At 39.0% G+C, this 23,386-nt stretch overlaps 1 protein-coding gene across 2 annotated transcripts in view; it reads right to left on the minus strand.

Annotated features, from left to right (window-relative positions):
• Positions 1-427: 427 nt before the first annotated feature.
• TRPS1 (transcriptional repressor GATA binding 1) overlaps positions 428-23,386 on the minus strand; it is a 352,014-nt gene continuing 329,055 nt past the window's right edge. The window contains exons 7-8 of one of the 2 annotated variants that reach the window (XM_069731801.1): positions 9,112-9,234; positions 428-3,560 (exon numbers count right to left, since the gene is read on the minus strand). In XM_069731801.1, the coding sequence (XP_069587902.1) occupies positions 2,499-3,560; positions 9,112-9,234 (1,185 nt within the window). In that variant the 3' untranslated portion in view covers positions 428-2,498. The remainder of the gene's footprint in view (positions 3,561-9,111; positions 9,235-23,386) is intronic. The other variant, XM_069731800.1, reaches the window with a different exon arrangement.

Genomic DNA, 23,386 nt, shown 5'->3' on the forward strand with positions numbered 1-23,386 from the left:
ACAGAATGAGGATTGTCTTACGTGACACCTTATGGCTCACACGGCTTCCCTTGTGCTTCCTCCATGCTCCTTGACATGTTACATACAATCTATGAAGAAACATGGGAAGCAGTGAGAGAGCCATGAAATGTCACATAAGAGCTGTTAAGGAATGGGGAAGAAATACATAATGAGACACTGTATCAGTGTCTCACTAGAGAGAGAGGGCATTCAGGAGCAGCATCAATGTTATCACTTTAGTTCTCAGTGAGCAGTTGAGAAATCATACAAAGTGGCATGTTAGAAGAGTAAGAGGAATATTCGCATTTTTACTTTTTAACAGAAAGAGAATTAAAACACATTTTAGCTTCTTGGAGTACCCCTTTAACTGCTCTAGCTACATAGGTTTTCTAATACTAGACAACCCCTTTAATGGCTTTTTTTTTTTAAAGATATTTGGAACTGCGAATTAACAAATGAAAACCATTTTGTTACCTTCAGATTTAGGTTTAATAACTATTTAAAAACAAAACATAAAGAACATTATAGCCTTAATTGCAATGGAAGCTGTGCATGACATGCAGCTGTAGATTAGATTTTAAGTTTGTCTTTTTTCAACGTTAACAGCTATGAAATTATGATATATCGGTAGAGCCATTTGCATTTCTTGGGAGTCACTAATATTCTAGTAAAGAAATGCTGATGTGTAAATTTAGGCTTTACCCAAAATTGTGTGCCATGACATTCCAAGTTGAAGACTATCTTTGTATATCATTGTTTTCACTATGCACATTCAGCATAGGGAAAAGGGTCATACAAATAATGCATTTTAATATGAAAGGGTATTAGCCTTATTATCTTACTTTATGTATTCAAATATTCTACAGCCAGAATTGTGAATTACAACCCACCTTCACGTAACACTTTGTTATAGCGTCCGAAGATATTTAATCAGTCCCTATATAACATGAAGGTAGCCATGTCATGAGCTGGTCCAAAAATAATGAATGGAAGCCTCCAATTGTCTACTAATAGATTGCATTAAGAGTTAAGTGCTGTCACCAGTTCCATAAATTTGTAGGACTTATTGTTAAAGAGAACCTGTCGTGGTGAACAAGGGTGCCAATCTGTGGACATCATACTATGAAGCAAAGCAAGCTGAGCAGATCATATATAGTTTTGAAGCAAAAGTTCCAATATAACTTGCAAATAGCTGAAATCCTTGCACATTGAAGTCTTAAAAGTTGAGTGCATGGAGTGACTCAAGGTGTTTTTCAGGGAAATTTTTCACTTATATATTACTTACTTATTACTGTGAGTTGAGAGCCCAGTGGATGCCCTTACAAAATGATTGACAGTCTTATTTTTTTATAACATCTGTACAGAGACAGAAGGGCTCACACTGCTTCTTGAAGACTCAGAACTATCCACAGAACAGTTAAGTGTCTGATCGTTGCGGACTAGATGGGACCCCTTCCGTAAAAGCAGGAACAGGAATCCCATTCCTATTGAGTGAATGAAGAAGCAGTCAAGCTTACATACTACCTCAACATTCAATGGCAATATGGCTGAGTGAGATACTTAAATGCTGTGCTCAGCTAACTTTGGAAGTGACAGAGTCTAAGAAAAGCTGCAGCAAGCATACTTTTGAGCCAATTCATTCAAACAGAGGACATGTGCCTTCCATTCTCAAATTCAGTTGGAGTCTCAATGGTGGGTGGTTGCCTACCCATCAGACACTTAACACTAGAGTTGAGTGGATCAACCACTTCAGTAATTTCTCGTTTTGCTCTGGCCAATGGATGAGAGGATCACAAATCTCTTACCTTCTGGAAACCCCTCACGCAGCTTATTACTCGAGCTTGTGCAAATTCATCATTATGGCACTATGCAAAGATGATATTGAGCCACCCCTGGCTGATCAAAAGCCATGGCAGGAAACCTGGAAAGTTACAGATTCATAAGCCTCCTGTTCAGTGGCAAGAGACTGCTGATGTGGCCTATAGACCGTAGTCCCGCAAATTGATCCACTCTTCTATACTTAAAATGTATCATTTGGGTAGGTAATTATTTTTAATTCTTGGAACCCTCTATAAAACTACAGTAAACATCTTGTTAAATCAATTTCAAATTATACTAATTATTTTTTGACAAAACTATATATCAATCTGCTCAACATCACCTCCCACTCATATATTTAAAGGCCTAAACAACATAGCAGTAAAGTCCATTTCATGAAATAATCGACACTTTAGCCATAATGGCACATGAGATATGGACTTCCAAACATAGAAATTAAACTGATCGTAGTTCCCTTATTTCTGTTACAAACAACTTTAGATAGAGCACACATTAGACAGCTCAAAGACTGCAGCTATGCTCTACAGTTTTTAGATCAATGAACAAACCAAAGTTGACTTCCACACTCAGAAAATGTATTGCAAACCATTTTCAGACATTACAAGCTACTGCATTTCTATTCAGAAGTCCCAAATCTAATTGTGCTAAGTGCTAAAATGTTATTCTTTAGTTTTTCCATTCTTGTCAACTTGTGCAACGTTCCTATGTAGGCCTCTCTGGATATGAGTTGTGAAATCATACTTGTCCGTACAAAGGTGTTGGCATATACTACATTGAAAAGGTCCATTTTCCCCATGGCAGCTCATGTGTAGAGCGTACATGACTTCATCCAGAAAGACAATGCCACAGTGCACACATTTAGTTGAAAGTTCATCTTGTGTACTTTTATCCACTTTCTCAGTTTTCACTACATTCAATGGAACTTCATCCTTTATACTCAAAGGTGACTTAATTTTATCTTTCGAGGCTCCATTGGATGCTGACCCAGGTCTGGAATGCTTCATTGCCAAGTCTAGAGGAATGTCATTATCTGATCCAACAGTGGAATATTGAGCAGGCAGATTAAAGGTGGGATAAGGCACATAATTTGGGCAAGGGTTTGGTAGGCCAGGCACGTGACTCAAGTAGTGAGGATTCCCAGGAACAGACAGCTTATATTTACTCCAAAATCTCAACCAGTCAGACTCATTTTGGAAGTCATTGTGAACCAACGGAAGTCCAAAGAGCGGATACTGATATTTTTCTATCGGACTTCCTGGAGGGGAGTAGTTAGGATGTTTAATAGGTCTCATATATTTTTCAATTGGGCTACCTCTTTCTGAGCTGCCTTTGCTATCGGAGATAGATGAACTGTTTCCTGGATCACCACTGCTTTCCTGAGGACTTTTTATCTGTATGTGCAAAGGTTGCATCCTTTTGTGGACATCCATAGTTTGGCTTACTATTATTGTCTGCTGAGCAGAATGGCTTTTAGTCAATGATGCTTGGGACTCGTATTTATTCATTACAAGTTGCTGAGCTTCTCTCTGGTGACCTTCCATTGAATGATCATCAGACCTCCTCTCTAACGGACTTCCGTTAGTTTGCTCCTCGTTGCTTCCTCTTTGATGTTTACTTAACTGTTCCGTCTGCAGTGTGTCTGGGTTAAGGCGTTTCCTTGTCCGTCTTCTAATGATCTGCTCTCCATTGTTTTGCTTAATGATGTTTAAAGGTCTGGGAGTCTGTGTAAGAAATAAAACACATCTCAAATAAGCCAAAAGTCATCTACTTTTGATGAACACATTTATTTCAAGTACATTAGACAAAAGCTATGTGTACAGAATTAAAGTGTGATCTATGAAGACAATGCAGCATATATTACTTCATTGTGATATTAACGAGGTGCATACACTGCATGTAAAGCTTAGTGAATGCAAAGACCATAAGTAAAGTAGGTGCTACAAAATAAAAAAAAACTATAGACTATATTTTTAAACAATCAATGTGGAGATTTATTGCCATTGATTTACCACACAATCCCATCTACAGTCTGGGGCTCAATTCCACGAGAGGGATATACAGGTATTCATTGTGCCACCTATGTCATTAACAGAATTCCAGACAGAAAAGGTTAAATCAACTTGAAAATAGTACTATGTGGGAGCTCCCATACACATTATAAAATTGTTCGGCCGACAACCATCTCTCCCGAAACCCTCATACACAGGAATGCTCAGTTTGACTTAGAGCTCCTCTATCCATAATAAGAGAGCCGCAACCATTCAATTCTGTTAGTGGTGTATTGCCAGGGAAAACAAATACGACATGATCTAAATTCTTTCCTCCCCCAACACCATCTGTCGGGGAACAATCAGGGAGCTCCCATACACATTATAAAATTGTTTGGCCAACAGCCATCTTTCCCGGTTCGCTCATACACAGAATTGCTCAGTTCAATCAAGATCTCCTATATCCGTAATGAGAGAGCTGCAACCAGTCAATTTTGCCAGTGGTGTATCGCCAGGGAAAACAAAAGCAACATGATCCAAACTTTTTCCTCCCTCAACACCAGTTGGGGAACAATCAAGAAGCCACCCTAAACATTGAGCTGTTGGACAAATCCTACCGAAATTCCTGGCTTCGGCTGACTTTAGGATAATGTTTACATGGTTTTTAAGACGATCCGGATATACATATGGTTTCTATTTTTCTGCTATCAGGATAGCTTCCAATGGGGACGCATACTCTGACAAATTTATATGTAACATTTGAGGCGTGGAAGGGAGGACACAGGGATTAATTAATGTATATTTTAGAGGAGGGAGCACATTTGGTGTTGGGGTATCTAATAAATGTATTTTTTTCATTAGAGGTGCAGAGTTGTAAAATATTTATTATCTCCATGAAAAGTGCACATTGACCAATTTATATTTTAATGAATGCACTGTGGCCAATTTTTATATGGAATGGGGGTTTAATGGTGGCTAACTTAATTATATTTAATGGCGGTTAAACGGTGATTAACTATCTGTTCATGGCCACATTGTGGTGCAGATTTGTACTCTTGCACAGTGTGAGGATGCTCAATTATTTCTGCTGATGCAAAAGGGCAATACAGGAACAGGAAGCTTGATGCCTCATGTCTACAGAGGACAGTGGATTACAGTAGTGGATTTGTAACTAAAACTTCATATTTCAGAATTTTGCCCAAAATCATTGCAATGAGTGTTCCTTGTTGAGAATTAGAAAAGGACGTAGTTAAAGAAGATGGAGAGGGAGCAGTATCATCTGGACCATTTGGGCAGTGGTTGCTCCTTTACGATTTAAGAAGACATAAGTAGGTGCATTCCTTTTTGCATTGGAAGGTCCCATCATCATAAAATATTTGACAAGGGGACAAGGTTTGCTATATAGCCCACATATCCATTATGCTTTTGTTTCCTTCCATGGGAATTCATTCTTATGTGGATATACTTTGTTTTTGAAACACTAAATTTTCACCTATGGTAGCTCAAAAGGACATTACTTTCAGATCAATGATTCATGCTTTGAACATCACTGTCTTTTCTTTGGATATAACATAACACTTCTGACCTACGGCCTCCTTCTGTCACCTCTACGGAGTCAGTAAATTCACCATCAAGCATCTATGTCCTTCCCATAGTAATGTGTCGTGGTACGCCAAGAGTATAAGAGCTCACATTGGCCTTGATATAGCTTCTATTCAGGCAGTAAGTCATGGAAGAGCTAGTTTAAAAGAGTTATAGAATCTTCTTAAAAAAGAACTTTGAAATACTAAGAAGCATAGAAGAATTCCTAAAATTCCATAATGAAATAATAGACTTCCGATTTTCCTACAGATTTAAGGGAATGTAAAATTAAAAAAAAAAAAAGAATAGCACAAAGAATGGGATGTGATAAAATAAAAAAACTAAAATCCACCAGGCAAATCCCACTCCACTCCAGCACCCTTGCTCAGGCGGCCCCACCGATCATTGTTTGCAGTCTTGCGATGATAATGTGCCCTACGGACTACAATCACTCCAATAGCTGGCCTTCAAAATGTGCTTCTATTACTGGTAAGTTACGTGATTGACTGCAGCGTTCAAGCCTGGCCAGCTAGTACACCATCACTGTAGAGATGCTAACAATGACAGGACCACTGGAGTGACAGACATGGAGCTCTTGAGAAATAAGAGGGGAAACAAAAGATATTTGATGCCATTTTATAAAATCCACTACTTTAAGGCAATTTTAAATAACAGGTCAACCTCTTTAATTTAAGATGATAGCTTTAGGGGGAGCAGAGGCAGTAAAGGAGTCCACAAAGGCCACCAAAAGTGACAAAAAAGGCACATGATGGGTTAATGCTGCTGGTTTAGATTTTGCTTTGGAGCCCAAGAGCTTCTGAGGGTTCATTTTGGAATAAAAAATAATATAAAGCACGTAATATGTGTATTGTACAGCACATTTAATTTTACCTTAGATATGATCCTAAATATTTCTAGAAGTCTATTTTCTGCTTCTGAATTGATGAGTTCCAAAAATATAAATATAGGGAAGCTCTGAGTTTTTGCAATGCTTCATTTTGCCTGTCTCTCTTCTTTGGTAAATGGGATGAGTGACACAAAATCTGATGGCAACGAATAAGCAAAAAGGAGAGAAATAAACAGCCCAAGCCATACAGTTCTGAAATGAAAATGCCACGCTGTGTTTCAGTATATTTTAGAAAAGTGTTATTACACAGAGAGAAGGAAACACAATAATAGACCATTTCAAGTTGACTTTCTAGAAGGTGTTGCACTTCATAAGTCAAAAGGAATATTGCAGGTAAAGTTCACTATAAATTCTGTTGCAGGAAAATATCACAGTGCCAATAATATCAGTTCTCTGGGGAGCAGTCGATCTCGGACTATTTTCCAGAGGAGCAGAGAATTTTACAATAAATATTTTGTGAAGGAATGGAGAGAAAGACTTTAATAACGAATGCTGCTGCACTAGAAGACAACCTAAGCGCTCTCTAAAGAAGTGCTATATATTGTGTTTGTGGAAAAGATGTGGAAGCTCTATGAACATGAAATGGTTTAGAAAGATTCAGAAGGCTAATGTTCACTGACCCCAATAGATAAAAACAATAACTCAACTTTAGGCTACGTCACACAACTGGTTTTCTCTAGTCCGAGTATGCTATTCAGAGTGGGATCAGAATGCATTTAGAGAATGATCAGCGTGTGATCAGAGTGCGTTTAGAGTGATCAGAATGTGTTTAGAGAGTGATCAGAGTGTGATCAAATTCTCCATCTTCTCCATTCAGTTGTCCATGAAAATTAGCCCACGTCCGTGATATCATCCAAGTGCGGCCTGATTTTTTTCAACTGACCCCCTAGACATGAAAGGCCAAGGGCAATCTGATGATCAGATGCAAATTATGCATGCTGTAACTTTTTTCCTTGGACCAAGTAAATCCGAGGAAAAAAAATCGAACATGTGCAAGGCCCCATAGAATAAAATGGGGACAAGTGCTATCCATCAAAATTACAGATAGTACTTGTCTGATTCTTACAGTCGTGTGCATGAGCCCATAGTCTTGTGATGGTTTTGAAGGGCACTGAGAATTTGGAACTTTTCATTTGTACTTAATTACTGATTTTTCATATTACTTGGCTGGGAAATGGCAGGTCCATTATGGTTGAAATTTGCTGTTTAAGTAGTTTGGTAAAATATTTAGTACCATTAACATTAAAGGGTTATTACTATCTAAAATGTTATGGTGTATGGCTAGGTTAAGCTGTAAGATGTTGCCTGGTGGAGGCTTGGCAGCCATACACTATGAAAAGGAGGTCATTGGAAACCTGAATCATTTAAGAACATTAGTTGATAGTAGTTGGCTGGAGTGTAGGGGTATGTACATAAAGAGTTTTATTTTTGAGGTGTTCAAAAACATTGAGCTTTCTTAGTGGAAACCTCTTTAGAAAATTTTCTTTATTCGGGTAGTTTTTGGAAGCGCTTTTTGTTTCCTGAAGTATTTCGATGAGTTCTGGGGTATGTGCTCACAGCGTCTTTAAGATTCCAGTAGATCAGCTGAAGTTTTCTTTGGCAAAACTGCCTCAGGAAGAAGCCAGAGATCTATTTCCTGAAGTAGGTGGCTTTACTGGCAGGTTTTCCAGGGTTCTTATCTTTCCTCCGACATATACTCAGCCAGTACATCCTCTGCCACACCGATGGTTATGCCTAGGTTTCTGGCTGTCCTTTAATTTTATATGGAATATAAGTTGCCTCCAGAGAGGTCTGCAGTTTGCTCACCTCTTTCAATGCAAAAGACATCTTCATAAGTAGCCATATAAAATTCAATGACCGATTAAGCAATTACTGTATCTAAAAAATTGAAATAAAATTCTAACAATGAGGTAAAAAAGATTTTACTGCTCATAAAGGCATGCCACAGCATGCTATAAGGGCATGCCACAGCAATTCCAATGGGCCTACGTGTAGAGGTACCTTGGAATCCACAAATTTAATCAACATAAACATCAATCTACTCCCCTTTAGCTTGACATTTTAAGAATAGTCAAGCCAATAAGCATGAATAGTCAACGCAACTGATATTTGGCCCATTCTGTCGGCTGCAGCATATGTGGTTCTTCTTAGTGTGAATTACATGAAGACACAATCAAGTACCCACATCAGGAAGGGACAGGACAATTTTTTATGCGGCTATGCCACCCAGGTTTGCATCTATACCACTTACAGTTCAGCCACAAGTAAACGAGACAACTTACCCCACCCCTGCATAGTTAACATTCCTGGGAACCCGACAGGCATGATGAGGTATCCAAACTGAAGAAAAAGTTGCCGTTCTTCTTTATTCAAACTCTATGTGCATAGACAACATTTAAAGTAGGTATCAAAGCATCTGACACGTTTCGGAATACAATTCCTTAATCATAGCTACGATTAAGGAATTTTATTCTGAAATGCGTCAGCTGTTTTGACACCTACTTTAGATGTTGGCCAAGAACATGGATTTTGAATAATGAAACAAGAATTAATCCAGGAAGACAATGTGCAGACTTTTTCTTCAGTTTGGACCTCCAGTTCATTATCCATAAATAATTCTAGAATTTATTATTTTATAATACACTGAAAACAAAAAAAATGACTAGTGTCAGCAATAAAATACAAAAACGTTCAGAAAAGGAGGGCGAGGGGGATTTGAATATTTCATATTAATAGAGAACAAATGTATTCATATATCTTTAGACCTGGCAATAAAAAATGGGAACTTGTGCCTACCGAGTGCAGTTTCTGGTAGAGGCCACAGGCGTTGCAGACGTAGCCACCATTTGCATTCTTTCGCCAGAGGGAAGTCTTTGTGGTCAGGCAGTTGGCACAAAAAACCCCAGAACCTCTACGTCTCTGAAAAATCAAGAAAGCAAAACATACATCAAACATGAGCAATAATATTATTTTTTTTTCAAAGGGTGAAATTAGCAAGACTTTCTTTAACATAACGGAAAAGGTCTATTCTATGGGGAGATCAGCAGGCCAAGTTTTCAGACCAAATTAAACACAAATGAAATGGTTTTCATCATAATTAGATCTGGTTGTTCTAATGAATGACTGTTTTTAGAAATAAAAGAAATATATATAAATTGGGGCTGCAGTAAGGATTAAATGTCTCTACTACTAAATATGGCAGAAGGGCAGTAAGAGAAAATATGAGAAATCTATTAAATATTTTTTTTTTTACAGGTGTAGATTTATGAATGTCATGACAAGTACAAGGTTATTAAGGAAATCAAACTCCACTTAAATTAGTAATAGGACTCTGAATTGGTAATGTAACAATAAAAAGATAACAATCACTGGTTAGGGTTATAAAGGCTCTTTAATCTTTATAGAAATAGTAAGCTAAAAATAGCTTCCGATATCATGGAAAATGCGCCTGACAATTGGTTACCAATTCCCATCCTATACATTGAAGCTTGACCCGTTGTCTAAGTCATCATTGCATAATGTTTATATGGTACCCATGGAAAGGTTACCACCAGACATACTGTAGCAGAAGTAAGCCATTTTGAACAGAGGCAACACCTTCATTTTTAGTCCTTCAAATAGGTTTTCCAGTTTCAGAAAAAAAATTGTTCCTTTGCCGTATTTTGTCTTAAAAGACAAACTGTGTTTTACTAATCCTCACTATGTCCAGTATATAGTCTCCACAACTGCTTCAGATGTCATCTGCAGTGGTGACGTCATACCAACGCCAATGCCGCCAATAACTGAGCTCAGCGGTTCTGCCCTAGTTGACGGCACAAGCTGCTTACGGTCTCTGAGCCCAATGAATGGCTGCAGTGCTTTTGACAAGACATCAACGCTACCAAGAGTAACAGACACCTGGGAGCAGCAGCGAACAAAAGGTGTCAAAGGGTGTCAAAGTACAAAAGGATTTAAAAAATATATATATTTTGCAGCCAGGGACAGGGCTTTCAAAACCGGAAACTACCTGAAGATATTAGAAACTGTCTAAAGACACCAAACTGGTATTTCCTTGTAAAATTGACAAGACAGTCGATGAGTATTCAGCAGTGAGATCCACATCTACCACAAGAATGGGGCACCTTCATAAGGTTTCTGTAATGAAGTGGAGGCCATGCATGTGCAGCATTTTCCATTCAGTTCTATGTGAGATCGAAGGACAGCAGAGTAGTGGTGGGACATGCACTTGTAGGACATTTATGGCATATTTTGCCGATATGCCTGAATTGCCCCCGATGGGATAAGCCATATAACTTAGTATCGTGGCCAACATTATATATTGTGGTATAGTGAGTTATGTCAGGAAGGATTGACCTTCATCTAATCTGTATGGTAACCTTACACTACCATAAGGCAGACGAGGGAGAATACGATGCACAAAATAATACTTATTGTATTTACAAAAAATGTAAATAATTTTTTTTTAATAATTCTATCACAACTAAGAGATTTTCCTCTACAATGATGTTGATGGCCTATTCTTGTATAAAATGGAATGTTCCCCAACACTTACATCTGGCCATTGACCGATCTGGTAACAGCTGATCGTTGGAGGTGCCAGGCTAAGGATCAGGTGATCAATAACATTTTAGTAGAAAATCCTTTTAAATCACTTTCCACAATGTAGAAATGAAGGAATTGCCACAATCGAAAAAAATAAATACTTTTCTGACGCTGGCAATTCTCACCAATTTATTCACAAACCTAATAGAAAATGTCACTGTCAATTTTTACTTTCCAGCAAAAGATCGGAAAAGACTGCAAATAGATTTATTAAGCATGACTGGAGAGATAATGAACTCTCTGGATTAAGGGCGCTCTAAATATCCACCAGGACAAAATGAACATATCTATAGAAACAAATAAAAACATTACGCGCACATGACAGATGATTGTAATTTTACATAAGTTACACAACACAATATCACTCTTGTACTTTATATGTTGAGTCATGTGGCAGATGGATGCATCAGAGGACATCCACTTTGGATATATGTTGGAAGATGTCCCATTAGGACAATAAATGAAGAAAAGGCCATTATGGAAAAGTCAAAGGTCAAGTGTTGATGGCAGCCATTGTGTCACTTCCATATCCTTAATACAGTTCCTCTTGGCAGAGTGGTAATTTTGCATAGGTTCTTCAATATTAGAAACCTACCCCATAACAGACTTTTGGGCTGATTATATGGTACTGTATGTCCTTGTGCCCCATAGTCTACTTTTCAGCCAAAGTAAAAAAAAATAGCATTTCTTGTTCTAGAGGTGTAAATATTTCCACATATTAAAGGGGGAAATTATCGATTTCAATGGATCCTCTGTACTGCATATTATGGTAGAAACACGTTTATGCGGTTAATTGGTTTGTAGTTTTCTGGTTAAACTTGTATAACTTTTTTGTATAAATTTTGATGCAGGACAAGGAGCTCTTTGGTCAAGTCATGGCCCCATCTCCTACACCTGGTGGGAGCCCCTTAGTTTATGCTCCTAATAAACAAGGACAAAAAATGATGGCAAGGTTCTTTGGAGCAGAACCATCCACAAACACCACAGGACCAGCTTCATAGTAAAGTGTTGCTCTTTATGGCTTCACTAGATGGAATGTTTCATCAGAAAATGACCTACTGTTTAAATCAGGTTTATATCTTTTTTTTTTGTTTTAATTTGGTAATGTGTTTTCTTTTTCTTAAAGCAATCTGTATAAAAAAATAAATGTTTCAAGTTTCACGCTAGTCATTGGGTATGTTTTAGCCTCTTACATCCTGTTGATTTTTGCTTTAGTCTTCATCAAGACGTTAGTTTATTGGTTGAAATGGATGGACCTGTATCTTCTTTCAAACTGAAGACTATTTCGCATGGACGTTCATCTGCATCGGTTCTTGCCCCCAGTACTGGGTCCTCTCTCTATGAGAAGTGATATGGTCTATCTCTATGGTGTTCACATTTGGTTCAAAGATGCTTTGACTATCAGGACAATAAGATAAGTTGAACCCCCCGAATAATGATGGAAAAGTATGAATGGGATCTCTCTACTTTATCCAAAAGGGATGAGAGAAAAATCTAGCAAATTCGCTTTAATAAACAGCAAAATTACCTTTATTATAAACCAGCAAATTTAAAGGGTTTATTCAAATTTCACCAATTTATTTAACACAAGTCTGTGCTGCAGAAGTGAAGTCTACTGCCAAAAGAATACAATGGATGTAATTGTACTCTGATACATTTCAAATGCAAACCTTTGTGCAGACATAATTTTGGCCTGAAGACTGGAGCACTTTCTTGGCACTGAATGGGCATTTGATTCATCAAGTGTTTCACAATGCATAAGAATTAAATAAATAAAAAGTACACCCTGGCGCAGCATCAGCTTTCTGTAGGATATTTTCCCGCCAGATGCAAGCATTGGAAGGAAGACCTTTGCTAAACTAAATGCAAACATGCATTTACGGAGTTCTGGTCTGCCTGATGATTAACTATTCAATTGATCAATACTGGGGGGCAGAAGCGATCAATATACTCAATACTTCATTTGTAAAAAATAACAGAAATTACATTATAGCAGTGAATAGCAATTCTCTTTTATATGATGCAATATTTCTTTCATTTTATAGGGACTATAAATATGCTGACACTTTAAGGAAAGCTGTCTCGAGGATTTATCGCTTAAACTACTTCCGCCACCTCATCTGACCTAAAAAATAGATTTTTTGAAAGTTAAGAGACTGGTAAGTGTTATGCTACATGCCTTCTAAACTGACGTTTGATAAGCTGTTGCTTTGCATTGAAATGACCACGGATGTGTCCATTGGGCATATAGAAACCAATAAAATGCTGCAAGGAATTTTCAGCTCTTCAAATGATCTTTTGATTGATCTGGATGACACAAGTTATCCAAAGACTGCAAAAGGTTTGTCCATAATATGATGAAGCCTAAAACAGGAGCATGTGCAGAATGTCGGCTCTGCAGGAATAGTTAACACTTTCGTAAATGAAGGCAAATTGGGGGAGACGATGACCCAGAAGTAAGTGTGGGACAAGAATTTGATCATAAGTACAACACAAGGGTAAAGTCAAAAACATTGCGCATGTGGCGGTCCTTTGTACTACAGCACATGTGCAATGTTTTATGTATCCCATCGACAATATTTAGATCCAGTCAGTAAAACATGTCTTTGGGCTGCGCTGAAGTGAATCAATTCTCCAGAAAAGATGATGAGCAAAAGGCTTTCAATACACAACGCGTATCAATGTCATGCCGGAGCCTTTTTCATGTGAAAAAACATTTTTTTTTTCACTTGAAAAAGGTGCCGGTACGGCGTTGAAACACATTGTGCATTAAAAGCCTTTCTCTCATCATATTGATTCACTTCAGCAGTGCAGCCCACCTACGTGTTTACCCAACTGGATCTAATGTCTCCTGGGGGGATTTATTCTCCAGCCACGAGGCAGCTGTTTTTCTTCATGCCGACATAAGAGTTGTGCCTGTTACAGCACCACGAGGTGAGCGTAACCAGCACTCTCCTACTCTTCCTCCATAGGGTATCACCCTATTGTGCGCTGATTCCCACTCCTAGATTTACACATCGACAATATTTAAGCATCATTTGTGTTAATGAAAGGACCAGGGGGGAACAGTGGGACGCACTTGCTGTGAAATATCAAAGTGTTTCCGGCAGAAATCTGAGTAAAACACTTTGAAAAGTTACAAAATGTTTGAGCAATGGGAGGTTGCATAAAAATATTACAACTTTTGGCATTTTCAAGCCAGACTTGGTAAAATGGGCAGAGCTGAGTTGGGAAGGTGTTGGGAGGGGTCATGGCAACACTAGATCATCTAATTTATGATGAGATGTGGCACACCTTCTGTGACAAGTCTTACTCCAGTCTGTCACACTTTTAAGATGCATCTGATTCATTAAGAGGCACATGTCTCTTAAGGAAACAGGCACCACTAACTCAACTACACCATCTCAGCAAGACTGGTGTGAACAACGATGGTATTGATGAATCACGGCCTTTGCTCGACAAGGTAAACCAAGCAAACATTTAAGCTGCCATTTAAATACAAAGCAAGTTTTTTTCCCAGTTCATTTTTGAAGGCATATGGTGCCACATTTGACTAACATTTTCAAGCCAGACATGACTGGTGGAAGTGGTTTTACGAGTCAAGGTGGATTGATCAATAAATAGGCTAAATGAAACAGGCTGCCAATTTGATGACCAAGCAAAATGCTTATTCAATGGGTGAAATTATTTTTAAAAATCATCCTTCTAAGGTAAGCAAGGGGAGTGTTGCCGAGAACAATGGCCTATCTTCATAGACTGATTGAACTACTTATCTTTCTGTGAAACCAGTGAAATGCTTGTTTTAAAGTGATTGTGTCAAAGAGGAAAGACACTTTATTATGAGACCTACTATGGTGATCTCAGCAGAGTTCCGATCTCCCTAGCAAACCACCAGAATATGGTATATCATATTTGCCAACTCTCCCAGATTGTTCTGGTGGCTCCCAATAAAAGGGAGACCATCCACATTCTTAGAAGAGTTGGAAAATCTACTAAAACATCCCGGAAACTAGCGCTTCCAGAAGATTTATCATGTGTAGCTCCAGAATGCCTTAGCAATCAGAGCTCAGTATCCAATCGCAAATTCATGGGATGAGTAATTTGGTGTGAAGGGCAGTAGCAAGTTGTGATGGTGAGTATGGCTAATAAGAGAGGTCAAAGTTAGGAAAGCTCCTGGGGACATTAGCTAAAGTTGGCAAGTATTTAGTATACACTAAAGAATGTAACATTCCACATTAACCATTTAGACACAAAGTTGTGGAAGTTCGGCATCACACTAGAGAGTTTTACGGATGTATGAGAGGCGCAAAAAGTACGCATTGCACACGGACCAATGATTCTCTATGGGACAGCTCCTATCTGCCGTATATTTCTCAGCTGTATTTTACGTGCGTAGAAAATTGCAGCATGCTGCATTTGTCAGTGTATTGCGCAAAAAATCTGCCAATGAAAGTTTATGGGGGCAAGAAAAATATGGATTACACACGGACCATCAGTGTGACTTGCGAGAAATACGCACCGGTGTTCTGTAGAAAAGCCGGCAATTCAGTGCGGTGTACAGTAAAATCACACTGACAGGTTAGAATAGATAAAATAAATGTCTACACATATTATAGGGGTATATATATGTATATATGTCAGTGAAACACATATCTACTATATAATTGTCTAAGGGTCACTTCCGTCTTTCTGTCTGTCCTTCTGTCACGGTTATTCATTCGCTGATTGTTCTCGCCAGCTGCCTGTCATGGCTGCCGCGACCAATCAGCGACGGACACAGTCCGGAAGAAAATGGCCGCTCCTTACTCCCCGCAGTCACTGCCTGTCGCCCGCATACTCCCCTCCGGTCACCGCTAACACAGGGTTAATGCCGGTGGTAACGGACAGCGTTATGCCACGGGTAACGCACTCCGTTACCGCCGCTGTTAACCCTGTGTGTCCCCAACTTTTTACTATTGACGCTGCCTATGCGGCATCAATAGTAAAAAATGTAATGTTAAAAATAATAAATTAAAAAAAAAAACCTGCTATACTCACCCTCCGTTGCAGCTCGTGCCGGCCGCCATCTTTCGTTGCAGGTTCCGATGCGTTAGAATCGGGCTACCATCTAGTATATATATATATACAGTTAGGGCCAGAAATATTTGGACAGTGACACAAGTTTTGTTATTTTAGCTGTTTACAAAAACATGTTCAGAAATACAATTATATATATAATATGGGCTGAAAGTGCACACTCCCAGCTGCAATATGATAGTTTCCACATCCAAATCGGAGAAAGGGTTTAGGAATCATAGCTCTGTAATGCATAGCGTCCTCTTTTTCAAGGGACCAAAAGTAATTGGACAATGGACTCTAAGGGCTGCAATTAACTCTGAAGGCGTCTCCCTCGTTAACCTGTAATCAATGAAGTAGTTAAAAGGTCAGGGGTGGATTCCAGGTGTGTGGTTTTGCATTTGGAAGCTGTTGCTGTGAGCAGACAACATGCGGTCAAAGGAACTCTCAATTGAGGTGAAGCAGAACATCCTGAGGCTGAAAAAAAAGAAAAAATCCATCAGAGAGATAGCAGACATGCTTGGAGTAGCAAAATCAACAGTTGGGTACATTCTGAGAAAAAAGGAATTGACTGGTGAGCTTGGGAACTCAAAAAGGCCTGGGCGTCCATGGATGACAACAGTGGTGGATGATCGCCGCATACTTAATTTGGTGAAGAAGAACCCGTTCACAACATCAACTGAAGTCCAGAACACTCTCAGTGAAGTAGGTGTATCTGTCTCTAAGTCAACAGTAAAGAGAAGACTCCATGACAGTAAATACAAAGGGTTCACATCTAGATGCAAACCATTCATCAATACCAAAAATAGACAGGCCAGAGTTAAATTTGCAGAAAAACACCTCAAGAAGCCAGCTCAGTTCTGGAAAAGTATTCTATGGACAGATGAGACAAAGATCAACCTGTACCAGAATGATGGGAAGAAAAAAGTTTGGAGAAGAAAGGGAACGGCACATGATCCAAGGCACACCACATCCTCTGTAAAACATGGTGGAGGCAACGTGATGGCATGGGAATGCATGGCTTTCAATGGCACTGGGTCACTTGTGTTTATTGATGACATAAGAGCAGACAAGAGTAGCCGGATGAATTCTGAAGCGTACCGGGATATACTTTCAGCCCAGATTCAGCCAAATGCTGCAAAGTTGATTGGACGGCGCTTCATAGTACAGATGGACAATGACCCCAAGCATACAGCCAAAGCTACCCAGGAGTTCATGAGTGCCAAAAAGTGGAACATTCTGCAATGGCCAAGTCAATCTCCAGATCTAAACCCAATTGAGCATGCATTTCACTTGCTCAAATCCAGACTTAAGACGGAAAGACCCACAAACAAGCAAGACCTGAAGGCTGCGGCTGTAAAGGCCTGGCAAAGCATTAAGAAGGAGGAAACCCAGAGTTTGGTGATGTCCATGGGTTCCAGACTTAAGGCAGTGATTGCCTCCAAAGGATTTGCAACAAAATATTGAAAATAAAAATATTTTGTTTGGGTTATGTTTATTTGTCCAATTACTTTTGACCTCCTAAAATGTGGAGTGTTTGTAAAGAAATGTGTACAATTCCTACATTTTCTATCAGATATTTTTGTTCAACCCTTCAAATTAAACGTTACAATCTGCACTTGAATTCTGTTGTAGAGGTTTCATTTCAAATCCAATGTGGTGGCATGCATAGCCCAACTTGCGAAAATTGTGTCACTGTCCAAATATTTCTGGCCCTAACTGTATATATTTATTTTTTGATTTCGGCACTAGATAATAGAAAAGCCAGTAATTCAATTGTCGGCTTTTGCTAAGTCACCACCGAACCTGACATATGAGACATGGTTTACATACAGTAAACCAATTCATATCCCGTATTTTTTGCATATTCCTCAATACTAATATTAGTAGAGTGTGTGCAAAATTTTGGGGCTTTAGCTGTTAAAATAAAGGGTTAAATCACGGAAAAAAACTGGCGTGGGCTCCCGCACAATTTTTTCCGCCAGAGTGGGAAAGCCAGTGACTGAGGGCAGATCTTAATAACCTAGAGAGAGAGGGTCCACGGTTATTGCCCCCCCCCCCGGCTAAAAACATCTGCCCCGGCCACCCCAGAAAAGGCACATCTGGAAGATGCGCCTATTCTGGCACTTCGCCTCTCTCTTCCCACTCCCGTGTAGCGGTGGGATATGGGGTAATGAAGGGTTAATGTCATCTTGCTATTGTAAGGTGACATTAAGCCTGGTTGAAAATGGAGAGGTGTCAATAAGACACCTATCCATTATTAATCCAATAGTAGTAAATGGTTAATAAAACACACACACACACACATTAGGAAAATGTGTACGGATGCCATACGGATTACATACGGAGGTTTACATGCGCAAAATACGCAGCCACACCCTGCCTACAGATGACATACGGATCACTCTTTTGGGATAATTTCTGCGTATTGTATTGCGCATCTATATCCGTCCGTATCACTTATCCCCAATATTATATATACGAGTGAATTACAAAGCTTCAGTTTGAATGCTAAGTTTACCAGCCTCTCCCATAGACTTAATTTCATTAGTGAGGCTTTGTGGAAACTATTATAGGATTCGGCCCATGATGTTTAATGTAGTATTATATTGACTGTTACCTGCGCATGTATGATTAGTATTACTGTCGGTCCCTCACGTCTGAGATACTATGTTTTATGTATGTATTTTGTAGTTTACTTTTTGTATTTAATAAAAGATTGATTTTATATAATGAGAATTTGTGCTTTCTGTATTTCTGCTCTTGTGAGCTATAAGTGATACAGACGGATATAGACATATAGTTATAGTACATATATATATATTTATCGGATCATTGAGTTGATTTAAACGTATTGTATTGCGCATGTAAAATATGAACCGTATTTCCCTACGCCTAGTGTGACGCCGGCCGAATACACAATATGTCATATGATCATTATAAAACTCCCGATTGGCTGATAAGGAGTACGGGGTACAGCATGTGACTCTGCAGAACCAGGAACTCCTTTAGAAGTACAATTATGTTCTACTTTTAAGATGTCAGTCATACTGAAGGTTTTTTTTTTCATAAAAAGAAACAGATAATAGAAACCTTAATTATAACCCTACAATAAGATGGTAATGCTGGCATTTCCCGCTACACCAGAGTATTCACAGCATCATCTTCATTCCTAGACCAGAACATGGACTGACATTGGCCTTTTAATTGTTATGCATTTCATTAATCAGTTGAAGTCAATACCACCAGCAGCATGCAGCCGTCAGCCACATTATACAATTTCAATAACCTCTTCTACGATCATTTATCAGCGCACCGGGCACCATGTACTGCTGCAATCTGATCCTTTCTAGATAGCTGCGAAAGGCTGAGGGATGAACTTTCTGCATTTATTACAAGTATTTCAGCGATCTATGAAACCTATATCATAGTAGAAAGCAGAGTGCATCAATGTATATGAGAAGAGGTAAAAGGATGGTTTATTATGCAAAGTAACGTTTACTTATTCACTACTCGTTAAGTCATTTTAACCTGACTTCAAATATTTTGCCAGGGTCAAGATTTACAGTGAACTCCTAGGTCATCGAAATTATCACATTTTCAGATTCATCAGCAGAGAGTTGGAAAACTGGACAACCAATCAGGAAACCTAGAAAGTAGAACAAGTATCAGCAATCCATTGCAGCCAAAGATAAATCACTTTTTCTTAAAAGGGTTTTCTGGGCTCCACATAAAGTTCTGCAGTCACTCCATGTGACTGCAGTTTTTACATTGTCAAGATGCCGCTCTTTTGCCAGCTAGCAATTTGCATACTAGCGGTCACGTGACGACTAGATTCTTATCCACCTCTCTCTATAGAATGTTGAGAGAAGTTAAGAAAATATGCTAGATGGCATGTGACAATCATTATGGAAATCTCATAATTGTGATCACGTGGCGATCACTCAAGATGCAAAAGAGAAGTCATGACAGTGTGCAAATTGCATAGAGTGACTGCAGAAGTTTATGCCGAGCCAGCAAAATTCCATAAATGTCACCTTAAAGGGAATCTGTCATGTAAAAACCCCTAGTTATCTACAGATATGATGGTGTTAATCTGCAGGTTAAAAAAGAGTTCTGACCCTGTGCGGCCACCGCACTGAGAGCCCCCTGCCGGGAGGAAATTGACTTTATTCCAACCAGCAGCCTCGGCTTTCAGTCACAGAAGCGTGTTGGTGTGGATTCAGTTACCGCTCAGAATATTTTGTGACACCCCGATACTAACAGACAGCCGGCTCTTATGCGGAGTTAGCTGTCAGTCAGTGCCTGGGTGTGGTCACAGCTGGTGACTGAAGCTACGACGGCTGCACTGCTAGGACTGAAAACCCGAGGCTGCCGGGAGGAATAAAGTTCATTTCCTCATGGTGAGGGACACTAAGTGCAGTGGCCTTATGATGTCAGAACTCAAATAACGCACAGATTAATCCTACATCTGCAGTTTAACAGTGCTAGTTTAAGTGACAGGTTTCCATCAAAACCTTAAAAAATGTAGGGATGGAAGAGCCTCATCGTAGATTAGTAAAATGACAATATCCTGTTATGAAGACATATGGCAGTGTATGGTTAAAGTGATTGTATTTATACATTACTATGGGGGGGGATAAAAAAAAGTTCTAAAATAGCCCAGACACGTGCCAAAATAATAAAACTAGATGATCTTACCAATTCTCAATGACCATTTTCCATTCCATAAATAAAAAAACATAGGGGAAAAATAAATATTCTATGGCATTCTAGATTATATGGTGAGTCTAGGACATGCATATACGCAAGATAAAATGCCCTCATGAAAGTGAACGCACTTGGGGAATATGAACACGGATGTATAAATTAATACAAAAAGTTAGAAGAGGTTTTAAGCTCTGAGTCATTTCCTTGTAGGCGTTTATAACCATCAAATGTTCCACAGTTTATTTTTTTTTCTCTCACGAGTTCCGTTTCTTCTGTGATATTAACAAGTTCATAACTTACAAGCTACATAACATGTCTGAAGAGGCAGAGATTTGGAAAAATTAGGAAATCTAGAACATTCATGTTGATACTGTATATAGAAATTTCTCTTCGGCAGCAGCAGCTTGAGCTTCAGAGCTGCTTTTTGTTTTTGCAGAACCTGGAACAGAAAAGTTAAAGCGAGCCTGTAGATATAGGGCTAATCTGCAGGTTAATAGTGTTACAATGCTTCCTGGTCACCTTACTGATCGTGCAGCTACCAGGAAAAAATAAACTTTATTCCTCCCTGGAGCCCACCGGCTTTCAGTCATAAAGACGTTTCCAGAGTGGCTACAGTAACCACTCCGTGAACAGTGGCTGTAAGCATGCCCCATCACTTTAAGTGACAGCTTGCTCTTCAGTGCATCTGTATTGAGCAAACTGTCAATCTAAGTGCTGGGGCGTGCTTACAGCCCATGCTCACAATGCTGTGACCTGTGAATGTAGCCACTCCAAGCACACCTCTGTGACTGAAAGCCAGGGAGAAACAAAGCTACCTTTGTCCCGGTCATCAGTAAGGCAGCCAGACAATGTTGACACATAATTAACCTGCAGATTAACCCTGTATCTGCAGGTTAATAGCATGTGGGTACATGGCAGGTGACCTTTCAGCAAACTTCATTATTATTTGAAAATGGCGCCTCCACATGTGAGTGTGATTTGAAACTTACGTAGGACCGCAACGTCTAAGCGTACCAATACCAACAGGGTCTATATTTTTATGAAACTCCAACACGAAGGTTAGTACAATAACATAAGAGCCAACATGCACTCTGGGAGATAGAATTGCAGTTATCGAATCCAGTGCAAATGAAAGCCTCCAAAACTTGGCGAATACATACTTTTAGAAGAATTGGTAGCAAATTTGATTTGTTGTGAATCAATTCATTCATCTCTAACAGAGACCATGTTCTCTTTATTGTTTACCAGGCAAAGCTTCTTACATTTCCTAGTGGCTGTATCTGGTACTGCAGCTCCTTGCTGCTTAGTTCCATTCAAACGCATAGTACTTAGCGGCAGTACCAGACAAAGCCAGAACCAACTACAACCCCATTTGATCGGTGACGTTACGACGACTCAGAATCCGCTGATCCAATATTGATGCACTATATAAACTATATACTGGTAACAGGCCCAAAATACTGGTTGTTTTTTTATTAAAACTAAATTATTTTTGCTAAAGGAGGTTCTACTCGACGCTGGATTAGAGCCACATTTGTCGGTAGTTCAACTGTTTCACGTCAACAGAGCAGCTCTTCTTCCAGACTGCACTGTTGACAGGACATGACAGCTGACATCATGCCAATTGACAGCTGGCTTCTTGCCGTTAGGCAGTGAGCAATCGGATGTCAATCAGCATGATGTCAGCAGTCACACAGTGGAGTAGAAGAAAAGCCGCTGCTCTGTTGATGTGATGTCATCGAAAGCTGATGAATCAGTGGTAGGAGAAGTCTGTGACCGCTCGGTGCCAGCAGCGATCGGTGTCGGGTACATACAGGCTTACATACTTTACACTGATGTGATTTGATCTCAATTTAGCGATAATGTGACATTGTAAACAAGGTTTTGTAATTATCACTATTGCAACCTTGTCCTTCATAGGTACAAAGTAATTATTTCCTAGATTAAAAGCTTGTGGAAAATATAATGTAGAAAGTCTTAAAATGTACAAAACAAAGTGTCAGTATTTCTTATTCTTTTCAATTACCGTATTTTTTCTCTAAGCAAATCCTGACAAGTTTTTACATTTGCATATATTCAGATCTATTCATACCGCTAATATCTATGCAAACATCTCATTAACTGGTATGAGAAGTTTATATGTCAAGACGTTAGTTTGTGCTGAAGGCAGAAAATTATGCCAAGAGCAGCAGCATCGCATTTTCGGACTGTCTAGCAATGCTGACCTGATATACACTTATTACTGGGATAGTAATCACTTACTGACAGCAGCGGGCCAAATTCCAACATATCAAGCACAAATTGAGAAGAGAAACATAATTTCATCAAAAACTGAAGACAGTCTTGTAATCGTTTTGGCTTTTGAAATTAACAGCTTCAAAAGTATCATGAAATATAATTGTACATTTGAAAAAATTAAAAGGAATTTCCACTTTAGACAACCTTATTTTGTTAAAGGAGCTCCCTAAAAGTAAGTTAATCTCAAAGATTCTTACTACTAATATCATTAATGAAGCGTAAATTTATGTTGGAACCTGGTAGGAAGTGTTCAATTTCTCTGCAGCACCCCCAGAGGGGAAATGAGGTTCTACACAGATTCCATTAAAATCATAGGCTCTCTTTGTAGAACATGAGGTTTAAGAGATTCTCACTTGGTAATTGAAACAGTTATGAATAAATAACCACCTTTTCGGTTTGGATTACA

Source organism: Ranitomeya imitator, chromosome 6 (genome assembly GCF_032444005.1).
Source record: "Ranitomeya imitator isolate aRanImi1 chromosome 6, aRanImi1.pri, whole genome shotgun sequence".
In the NCBI taxonomy this organism is placed as follows: domain Eukaryota; kingdom Metazoa; phylum Chordata; class Amphibia; order Anura; family Dendrobatidae; genus Ranitomeya; species Ranitomeya imitator.